Below are 12,196 nucleotides of genomic sequence, written 5' to 3'. Positions count from 1 at the left end.
AGTTTAAAAATATTGGCTTAAGAGTCCCTCCAAGTATGACAATGGATAAAACTGCCCAGAGCCAGAGCATGGGGAGAAGAGCTGTGAATGGGGGATGGAAGAGGAGACTGAGAAGCAGAGGTAAAAAGCAGTCGCTCCATAAAAATAAAAAACTGTGAGATTTTGGGGAGGGTGGGGGCAAATGTTTTCAATTCAATAAATATTTATTTATCCTTCTATGTGAATGGGTTCTAGTGAATAAGAAGAACAAGAAAATGCTTTGCTATAGCTAACAAGAGCACATCCTACATTTTCCTTATTTCCTTCCAAGAGTACTAAAATCCCCAAACTAAAACTTACTGGTAATGACAAACAACTTAATGTTTGTATTTAATATTAGGTTATTGTATTTTTATTTTTAAAAATCGAATTTAGACATAAAATGTGCTACTTTATTAGCTATCTTTTTGTAACCTAGGGTTAGCAAAGTAAACTGGTTAATCAATTAGTTTATAACCTAAACTATATCATTCAATTAGTTTATAAACTCAATAAGAAAAAAAATATTTTAGTACCTAATAGAATACCTTGCACCTAGTGGGCTCTTAGATCTTGTAAATTGAATTGTATGAACTCAGTTTTTAGACAGGATGGTATTTTAGTCAATAACATATGACTACATATTTGTTAAATGTTTGTTGGTTATGTTTTTTATTATTAGCTGTAAAGTATAATTATTCTATACTGCCAACTCCATTAGACTGTAAATTCCTCAGGGACAGTCATTCAATCTTTTACTTCTTTTTACAATTCTGCAGATCCTAGTTATGTCAACATAGGTTGTTAATCGACTGTCTGAATTCATCTCTATCACCTGATGACATTATTAGATGATAGTAAATGATGAATAGTGGGACTTGGATTTGGAGGGCTCAGAGGGTTCGACTACTGATTATTTTGTGACTTACAGCAAGTCATTTGAATCTAAGTTGAATTCATGGTAAAAAATCATTTTGAAATGTTTTAAAACACAAGATTACTGTCATTATTAACAAAAATATGCATGGAGGGTACACTGTACAGACATTCAGATCAATTTTATTTGATGTGAAAATTTTCTGGACAGAGAAAAATAGGTCACACAAGACTGTATGAAAGGGAATACAATAATCTTAAACCTTTTGTACAATAATAATTCTAGGTAAAATGCCTAATATTAGTGCTTCATTTTTTACTAAAACTTGATAGTTTAAGATAATCATCTTGTAGGAGGGTTTGCCTCTGGTTTTTGTTTTCTTTTGTCTTAAATTGAATTCCTGAACCTATTTTAAACAAGTGCTCTTTCTTGTTTGTTTACATACTGTCTTGCACTTGAAAGGATATAAGGTGGTAAAAGTCTTTATTCTTTCAACACATATATTCTGACTTATAAAAATTAAAGATACAATACAAAATTCATGAATAGGCTAATAAAAATGTGATATGTAATTTGGTTTTCTCTGTAAAATTCCATCTCTGACTAGAAAAATATGTAAGCTAAACTTCACTGTAACTCATTTTATTCCACCACCTGGTAATTTTAGCAATTATACTAGAAGCAATAAAATTGTAAGCCTAATATTATATGCCAGATAATCTTTTCTCTGAATTTCTTCTCTTATTCACCTAAACTCTCCACATTGTATGTCTTCCTTCTAGAATTTAAGCTTTTGAGATATCTTTCTATCCATCACTGGTAGTATCCCAAAAGATTCTTAATAAATGTTCATTAAAAAAAAGATAACATAGTTCATCAAAGATGACTAAGAGGGGTTTCACAGTCATAAAGAATATAGACTAGCCTACAATTTCTATACTTAGAAAGTCTCTCTTCAAGCATGAAAATAAATGAACTAAGGAGCAACACTGTGTTGAGCCATGTCAAAGCCTGAGGCAAAAAGGAAGATCAGTACTACTGATTCTGCCTTTATTTAAAATTTTGATCCATTATGAGTTTTTTGTATTAACTTTTAATTTAAAAAAAATGCCCTCGACTGCATTATAATCCCAACTATATCACTGGAGTTAAGTATCTTGACTACTGAATTTCTGGCATCTCTTAAATTTTATGCCCAAGAAGACTGCTCTACTTGCCTCACTACAGTCCAGGCCATGCTAAGGAGCCAATTTAAGAAAAAGAAAGCTATTAAAAAAAAAAAAAAAACAGATTAAAGAAGGATAAGTGAAAACAAGAACTAGTTCTTTAAAGTGATGAATAAAATAGGCAGAAATATTTGGCAAACATGATTAAATGAAAAAATAAACATATGACACATTCTATAGACTTACATTTGAAAATTATAAGACAATGTGTAAGTCCTCAAATTTGAACAGGGGTAAGAAAGAGAATGGAATTGACCACATAAACTAAACTGTAAGTCTGCTTTTTTAAAAAAGTCACCATGCCCAGATAGTTGTACACTTGAAGTTCTACCTAACAATGAAGAACACATAAATTCTGTGGACTAATAATTACAGACTGTAGACAATTCATTTTTAAGAAGCTGGCAGAGTCTACACACAAAAACCTAAACAAGCACAAAATGGAAATTATAAATCAAAATCATTCATGAATTCAGATGTAAAAATTTTAATTAAAATATTGTCTTAGAAAGTTGAATCCAACAGTGTACTAGGAAAAATAAGCTATCATTATGACCAAGTAAGATTAATTTCAGAAATTCAAGGATGGATGGATCATCATTAACAAGATACTTTTTGTGTCAAATTAAATGATAAAACATGATATAATAATGAAATATTAAGTGGGAATTTGCTAGAATTCAGGAGCAAAACTCTTAGTAAAACATGAATAGAAAAAAATAGCTGAAATACAAAAAAGATTATTTGTCAAAACATCAGACTGAATGGTAAAAAACTGAAGTCATTCTCATGAAACCAGAAACTAAAAAGGGATTCTGGCTAGTAACATTATTGCAATTTAACACTCTGTAGAAATTCTAACTAATATAATAAGAAAACATGTGGCTTAAACATTAAAAATGAAGAAATAAAGAAATCTTTATTTGAAGGTTACATGGTTATATACCTAAGACACCTGACATTGTACTAACATGGTTTCAGTTAATAAGAAATTTGATAAGATGGTAACATAACACGAATATATAAAGGCCAATTGCTTTTCTCTATATTAGAAACTAATTAGAAATGGAAATGGCAGAAATGTGATTAAACTATACTTGGTTATAAATATAATAAGAAAGATATAGGACCTATAGGAATTATAAACTTTATCAAAAATTTAATAAAAAGCTTAATAAAGGAGATTTATTGGAAAACTTCAAAAAAATTAAATCCTTCCTACATTATAAATGTAACATGATGGCAATTTTAAATCTCAACTATATCATTCTAGAACTTTATAAACTAATTTTTAAAAATTCTTATGGAAGAATAGACATATTTTTAAAAAGAAAAATAGTGAGAGGAACCTTTCCAAATTAGACATTAAAGCTAAATATAAAATAGTATGGCATTGACATAAGAATGGGAAAACTGGTCAGTGGAAAAGAAAAAGATATTCAAAAATATACAATAACATATATAAATTTTCAGAAATTCAAAAATACATATACATGTATACATATGTGTGTGGGGTGTGTGTGTGTGTGTGTGTGTGTGTGTGAATAAATAAATAAATGTTTGGCGTGTCTATTCAGTTCCACTATTCTGCCCATCCTTGTGTTCATTCACATGTATATACACATAATGTGATAGTGGTAGTCCATTCTCAAGGGGAAGAGAGAGGATGGTTATTCAGTAAATGAAGCTGGCATAACTGATGGTTCATGTCTAGAAGAAAATAAAATTAGGTACTCATTTCAAATATATCAAATATATCTATCAAAAATTAATTTTAGCCATGTTAAAGACTAAACCTTAGTAAAACAATACTTTATATATTAGGAAAAGAGTAAAGATTACTTGCATCATCTGAAAGGGAGGATGAAGACAGGAGAAACAGGACCTTGAAAATAAGAAAGGAAACCCAAAGACCACTAATAAAAAGAAGGACAAGCCCAAATATTTGTCAAATTCGCCACACCCATAGCCACTACTCCCAGAAGTTCTAAATGTTTTATAAATACTACTACTGTATATTAACATTTTAAGGAATATTAGTACCGTTTTCTCAACAGTATTTTAAGTAATAATTTTGTTATCCTCCCCCATGGTCCTGCTCAGGTCTTGGGAGATCAATACTGGAAAGAATCTGACCTAAGAAGAACCTTTCAGTATCTAACTGAAAGAGGGGTCTCTGCCATATTTTCCATCTAACCCCTAAAACATATTGTGGGCACAAATGGGCAGCCAGCAGACCTCATCACTCTAAAGAATGCAGGCTCTACAGATCCACTGGCTTCTCTGTGGCCTAGAGGAACCCTGCTATCATTGGAATGGAAACTGGGTTCTACCATGCAGTGTATCAGCCTGTTCATCTCAGTATAGGCTAAGTGAGTACAGCTCAATGAGTCCAAATTCCCTCTTGATTTCTTCAGTTTGTTACCAACTAAAAGACTGAATATTTTCTGAATTGCCTGTCACGGGGAATACCTGCTCCTCCAAGAAGTTAACAAATATGCCCACCAACAGTGCTAAGATGGCAGACAATCACCTGAGGTCTATAATTAACTCAACTCCTCTGACCCATCTAAAAAACAAAAGTGGGGCGCCTGGGTGGCTCAGTGGGTTAAGCTGCTGCCTTCGGCTCAGGTCATGATCCCAGGGTTCAGGGATCGAGTCCCGCATTCGGCTCTCTGCTCAGCAGGGAGCCTGCTTCCTCCTCTCTCTCTCTCTGCCTGTCTCTCTGCCTACTTGTGATCTCTCTCTGTCAAATGAATAATAAAAAATCTTAAAAAAAAAAAAAAATAAAAAACAAAAGTGATTTTCTTTTCTCTTGGAACATAGCACTTCTTTGCATCTTAAAAAAAGGGGGGGTATTTCTTTTTCTTTTCTTCCTTTATTTTTTTGAAGTGCAGATTCATCAGCTCCAAATTATCAGAAAGGACATATCTATATCTACATGGACAAGTACATACAAACAAGTGTACACTGACAATTGCGCATTTTCTTAGGTAAGTTTTTGTGTATTTTTAAATAACACGACTTAATTGGGAAATTTGCTCTGCCACTTTCGAAATTGTATTACTTACATTAGAGATCACAAGGGAGTAACTAGCTTAGTAACCAGTTTATCACATTAAAATGTATTTTTAATGTATGCTAATTTCAACAGACTCCTAGGACAGTCAGTGTGCTAATTTAGCGGTCTGCAGTATTGGGAAGAATCTGGATTGGGAACGGCTTGTATGTATCTCTGCGGCAAGACACCAGATTATTGGCTGTGTGTTTCTACATTTAGAAAATAGCAGCTAATACTTAGCTTCTGCACAAAAAATCTTATTTAGACGAAGAAGGGAGTTGGGTATAGCCATGTAAATTACAACATTATTATTCACCTTCAGTCTTAAAAAAAAAAAAAAAACCTCAAGAAAAAACTTTCTAGAACATGATGGACTCCGTGTGAAGATTTAAACATTTTCTTTTAGCAGTATGTGGAATGGCAGATATGTTCTTCATTAAAATCTCAGGATACCAAGTTTATGCGCAATTAAAGTAATCTAAAACCCATTTATTATTGAGAGCTGGTGTTGGGAGGGGCCTAAAGATAAATCCTTTTTTCTTCCTTTTTTTTTTTTTTCTTTTTTCCACATACAGGAAACCACTGGAGAAAGTTAACCTTCGTAAAGAGACAAGTGGATGATGAGCAACGAAGCCAAAACCAAAAGGTCGATTTTCCAGGGCCCCTCCTTTGTCCTATCATGTATCTCCGTATTTAGAGAAGAGGTAAAATAATCAGGGAGACACCAAGCCCTGACCTTCAAATATTAATCAATCTACTAACAATGAAGAGTTATTATTCCATGACACCTTTGAGCAACAGAACTATGATCACTGCGAAAGAATTAGCAGCACTTTCCAAACGGGACCGGTCCATTTTAGATCCCAAGATCCCGTTCAAGGGCAGAGAATCCGGGAGAAGCACTGCGTTGTGAGGTCGCGGGGACCTGGAACCGACCAAGGGAGGAATTTCTACAGTTTCCACTCCAGGGCACCTCTCGCGGCGCTCCGGGGCGGGGCGCGGCCGGCGGTAAGGCTCCGGGAGCGCAGGGCGCTTCCCCGACCCTGGCACCGCTCCGGTCCGCTCCGGTCCGCTCCGGTCCGCTTGGGTCCGCTCCCTGCCCCGCCGCCACTCGTCGCCGCGCTCCCAATCCCGGAACCAGGCGCCTCCCTGGGGACGGGCCCCAGCCGCGCGCCGCGTGGGCCTGAGGCGTGAGGTCGAGGGTCGCGGGTGCCGGGAAGGGGCGGCGTACCTCCGACTCGGGTGTGGTTCCCGCCGGGGTCGTCGCCGCGGGGGTCGTCCCCCCGGGAGTGGTCCCCACGGACATCCTCAGGATCTCGCCCCGGAGTTGCGGCCCTTCGTCGCCTAGGCAACCGAGGCGGGGCCGCAGGCGCGAGCCTGGGGAACGAATCCCTCCGCGAAGAGGCTTCCGGGTCGGAACTTGGGCCGCTCAGGGGGAGGGCAGGGGCGGGGCCCGGGCCGCTGCAGGGCTGCTCCGCGGGGAAAGACCCACTCAGGAGCGCTTTGAATCCTCTGCTGGAGACAGACTTGTTCCTTTTAGTAAGAATGAAAGCAAGAAGGGAAAAAAAAAAAAAAGGCAATTTAAATGAGTTAGTATGTGGAGAGGTGTCTAATGCTAGCATAGCAAGTTCTCAATAAATATTAAAGTGAGATATATGCGGCACCTGGGCACCTGGGTTGTCAGAGGTTAAAGCCTCCCCCTTCGGCTCAGGTCAAGATCTCAGGGTCGTGGGATCAAGCCCCGCATCAGGCTCTCTGCTGGGCAGGGAGCCTGCTTCCTCCTCTCTGCCTGCCTCTCCGCCTACTTGTGATCTTTGTCAAATAAATAAATAAATATATTTTTTTTAAAAAGTGAGATATATTTTTGGAACTTGATCATTGATTTTGGATATTAAGGAGTTATTGTACTTTTAAGGCGATATTAAGAAAAAAAGGTTGGGGCGCCTGGGTGGCTCAGTCCTTAAGTGTCTGCCTTTGACTCAGGTCATGAGCCCAAGATCATGAGATGAAGCTCCCAATGGGGCTAGCTGCTCCGGAGGGAAGCCCGCTTCTCCCTCACTCCCCCTGCCTGTGTTCTCTCTCTCTCTCTCTCTCTCTCTCTCTCGCTGGCTCTCTCTGTCAAATAAATAAAATCTTAAAAAAAAAAAAAAGAAGAAGAAGAAGGAAAGAAAAAAAAAAAAGGAGGCTCCTCTTAGAGATGCATACGGACAGATTTAGGGATGATGAAGTGATACAATGTTTACATTTACTCCAAAATAGTGAGGGGAGGGGTTTGGATCATTGAGTGGAGTTATGGTAGGTGAATCAAGATTGAGTACATGGAGGGGGCGGGGTCATTATACTACTCTATATTTTAGATATGTTTGAGATTTTCCATAATAAAGCATTTACAAATAATATATCTAGTGGCTCTATTAGTATTCTTTAATGACAACACCCGCTTTGAAAGTTCACTTTGTATTTAACTGCATGGGGGTTGCTATGCAGAAAGTTTACTGTAAAGATCAGACATTACTTAAGTGCTTTGGTTTCCGCATCTGTAAAAGGAGATGGTAACAGGGACTTCCTCAAAGCATTGAGGATTTAACATGCTAATACAGGAGGCTTTTACATGTGAGGATTTACCATGTTAATATATGAAAATGTTTAGAACAATGTCTGGCACCTGTAAGTGTTAGATGTTATTAGGATTTGCATTAAGTTGTGTTATGCTTCTTGTCACCTTAATCCACCCAGGACACAGCAGCCAGGACAATATTTCATCATGGACCTCTTATATTTACCCCCTCTATATACTCATATTTGGCCTTTCAGGTCAAATTGAGCACTGTAGCTTTACATAGCCTCATAATAATTGTGCCCAATTGCCTCACAGTTCAATTATGCATACAATTCATACTGTCAACTATTGTTCATGAATTCTCCCATTTTGTGTATGTTTGGTCAATCTTTCACGTGAATTGTAGGGTCCTTTCCTTGATATCTTCATTCTTAAAGAAACTGGTTTAGCTCCTAACACAGAGTAGTCATTCAACAATGTGTTTATGACTTCCAAACCCATTCAAAGAGAACTACATTAGAACTTCCTCAATTAGTGAAAATATAGTCGATTTATAGTGACTGCCAGAGTTAATATAAGAGCTACCACCTCACAAACTCATTACAATGCTTCATTATTTGATTGCTTCCTTCTGATAGCTACTTCAAAGAAACTGAAAATAACAAGTCACCTTCTGCTAGGTGACAATTCTCCACGTTCTTTAAATCTAGCATTTGATAAAGTGCTAAAGCATTGATCTCTCCAAACTGCCATTCTAGTCACCTCAAAGGTCTGATTTATTTCTCTGGCCTTTAATTGTACTGCTATTTCTTTGATAGTTTTTAGGTTTTCTGTGCCCCTTTTTTGGACTAGATGGATACTCCATTAAAGATGGAATCAATTTTCACAGTGATGGGAGTGTTTCCTCAGAAAGGGGAGAATTGTTTTGTAGGAATTCCAGTTTTACTGTATTTAATGGTGTAATTTATTGGAGAAGTCATTTTCGAGGAGGTAATTTAATTTTATGGGACACAAAATTTTTTGCCCAGTAAGGAGTGGTGTTGAAAGCCCATTAGCCTGAAGGTTACTTTTAATTTGCACAAGTTGAAGCTGATTTTAGCCTCCCACTTCTTTTGTAGGGAGGTGCCAACAAGGAAGACAAATCTCAGTAGGTGATGTGCTTTCTTACATGGAAAGGTCAGTTAAGTCTTCCTTCTCAGGTCTCTTTTGAAGATAAAGGCTTCAAACCAAAGCCTGTAAAATTCAATTTTTTATCTTATTGTTGTAGGATGGAAGAGAAAGGGAAACATATGGGTCTTGTAGTTTACAATTATTGTTTGAAAAGACCTTTGACTTTTACCACATCACAGTGAAATATGGGATAGCTCAATACTGTTATTTTGACCATTCGGATTGGTCCCTGTTCTCATGAAAGTATTCTCATCCATATACCTGTAAACCTGTGCTTTTTATAAATAGAATCAGATTTTCTGGAAGAGAGGCATTTTCACAATTTTGCTAATTCAAGTATTAGATGTTTAAAATAAACCTTATTTTTAAATACCTGAGAAACATTTAGGAAATGTCTAGACAATGCTATGATGGATGTTGATGGCTTAGTGTGGCAATATATGGCAATGAGCTCCAATAGCAAGATGTCAGCTGACTTCTTAGGGTAAGGAAACATTTCATGGTACCTGTGTTAATGGCTCCTTTTAAATATGAATGAAGTTCTTTAAAAACAAATGAAATAATGTCACTAGTGTGATTAATGATATACTAGTAGTTCAAACAAGGTGATTCCTGAGGTCTTCAATCTTTTAACACTCCTGATGATCTTAAGTGATCAAGCTGGAAAAATTCCAATTTGGCCTTGAAGCAGTTCTGAGACACCCTGACATTCTGCAGATGGAATTCAGACCACACGTATCTGCCTCGAAATACATTAAAATTGTTAGATGTGGAAAGAAAAAAATATACAAAAAGAGTTAATCTGTGAGTAATTGCCCTCATTCTCTGTTCTGTATTTAATTTTAGCCAAGAAAGTAGTCCAATAGATAATCAATTTTGAAATCTATTCCATTTTCTTAACCTTTACCTACTGCTCATATAAACTCCTGGCTCTCCAAATTCTAACCTTTGGATGCCAAGCAGTCTATATAGTTCCCCTGTTGACAATTCTTTAAAATTTGTCTTATAAAAACACAAAATAGCAGATCATCTGGGCCTCAGCCCAGGTCCTGCTCTTTCCATGAATGATGGGAAGTGTGGCGGAGCAGCAGTGGCCTTCTTATTTCAATCAAGTACTTAACCTGTTCAAGTCATATGTGAGAACATTTTAAAGCTTAGTAAAATATGTTTAGGAGACGGCGTATTGCAGTAGCTTTAAGTACTTCTAAGACTAACTATGGGAACTGGTAATGATTTTCAACAAAAAGTTGGTACAATTTTGACGTTGTTCATTATGTGCAACTTGTCTTCAAAACTCTATACTCTCTATTGTGGGTTTATCTGTTATTCTTTCTCCAGGGATTCCTTTCACAGTGGATCCTTTTTGTTCGTCAAATGGAGCAAGTTTCTTTCCTTAATCAGAAAATACTCTCTTTTCCCAATCCAGAGACCTCTTTACGATAGCTTTATAACTTACACTTTTTCTTCCTGATCAATCTGTTGAAAAAGCGGGATCTTACTCCTCATCTCCCTTTAAACCACTCCATGCCCTTGTTTCCGTTGCTCTCCCCAAGCTGTCCGCCACCGAGAGCTGCCACTAGACTCTGTCTTCGCTGGTGTGTGGACATTCTGTTTCCCTTCATATCCACTCTTTTCCTTCTCCACTCATCCTTGTGACTGGGATGGTTGACCTTTACGGACTCCAACAGTTAGATTTACTACATTCCTTGAGCTCTGACTTGTGGTTCATTTTGGCCAATGGAAACACCAGCAGGGATTTGGAGGCGGGGAAGAGTGAGGTGAGGGTCATTTCTTCTCCCTTGTTTCCTCCCTGCAGGATAGTTGGTTGGAAATACCAGGTTCCTACACCAAAGGCTTTCAAGGCCACAGCCCATCCCTTAGCTTCTCCAGAGCTACAGCTGTCCCTGGGTTTTGGTAACTGTGTCCCCTTTCCCCTTCCAGGCCTAGAAGAGCTACAGCTGTCTCTTGGTTTTGGTAAATGTGTCCGCTTTCCCCTTCCAGGCCTAGAAGTGGTGATGCCTCCCTCCTGCTGCTAACCCCAGGATGGTTCTCCATCCCTTGCTGCTTTCCCTCATGTCTGCCCACATGTTTATAAATAGCTCCTTTACTAAATTTTTCTCATTCCCACCTTTTGCCATCTGTTTCCCGCTGGCACCTTGACTGGTATCAGCAAAAATTAACTCTAGAATATTTAGCACGAAAGACTAAGCCTGGCTTGCTCAACACCATTGTTGTCTACCATTTAGTTGTTTTGCAATGAGCAATATTGTCTATAAGAAATCTTAAACAATAATTTAGGTAGGACTGCATCCCACCCTCACCCATTCTCTACCTAGAAGAGCCGCACCCAAGTTCCACTACTCTCAGAATTGATGTCAGGCAGGGGAGTATTGTAAATACCCATGGGACTTGTGTCATCTATGTCCTAAGCAGCTGTCTGTCTCAGACAGCTCATATAAACTCCTGGCTCTCCAAATTCTAACCTTTGGATGCCAAGCAGTCTATATAGTTCCCCTGTTGACAACTCTTTAAAATTTGTCTTATAAAAACACAAAATAGCAGATCATCTGGGCCTCAGCCCAGGTCCTGCTCTTTCCATGATTGATGGGAAGTGTGGGGGAGCAGCAGTGCCTTCTTTCATGCTGATCCTGGCCCTGAAGGTTTGACCTTTCCCAATAAAACCTCCCATGCCATGTGGTCTGGGATTCGTCTGGAAACCAGGAGCGCCACAACAGCAAGGGGAGTGGCTTGTGAGAACGCATGTGGTTCCCAGCTTCACTCGTCCCAACACATTTAGATTTATAATCGTATTTGCACACAAGTTCTACTTATTTTCATTTACAAATTATTCTTTATTGTATTATTTATGTCAATAGTTTCATCATTCCTTTTATGCTTCAGTGAACTAGTTTTGAATCATCCATCCATATTTGCTGAGTGGTAATTTAATGTCAAAAAACAAGTTAAACCTAGGCAATGGCATATATATTAAGTGAAATGCTTCAGCTGACAAAAAACTGCACCTTGTTTCCAGAATGTTAGCCAAAGCAGCCTGACCTAAATTCTTAAAGTGCAAGCAGAATCTTTAAACACACGATTTGAGTTATTCATAAAGAATTTTTGTAAAAATCAAAATCTATCCCATATTTTACGTTTGTGAAATATGTAGGATCAAAATAGTTACATTTATTTTCTCTCCTTTTAAAACTGCCTAAAAGTGACTGGGTGCCACTTCATTAAAGGCAGGGAATCTATTACTCTTTCAATGTGTTTTTGAGAACGCT

At 37.8% G+C, this 12,196-nt stretch overlaps 1 protein-coding gene across 1 annotated transcript in view; it reads right to left on the bottom strand.

The window, feature by feature from the left end:
- The window catches only part of CABCOCO1 (ciliary associated calcium binding coiled-coil 1), a 115,101-nt gene extending 108,499 nt beyond the window's left edge, over positions 1-6,602 (bottom strand). The window contains 1 exon segment of the mRNA XM_032312546.1: positions 6,414-6,602. Within this exon segment, the coding sequence (XP_032168437.1) occupies positions 6,414-6,488 (75 nt within the window). The 5' untranslated portion in view covers positions 6,489-6,602.
- Positions 6,603-12,196: the final 5,594 nt, after the last annotated feature.

The sequence above is a fragment of the Mustela erminea genome, chromosome 14, assembly GCF_009829155.1.
Source record: "Mustela erminea isolate mMusErm1 chromosome 14, mMusErm1.Pri, whole genome shotgun sequence".
NCBI lineage: Eukaryota > Metazoa > Chordata > Mammalia > Carnivora > Mustelidae > Mustela > Mustela erminea.
This window is presented reverse-complemented; position numbering and strand designations above follow the sequence as displayed.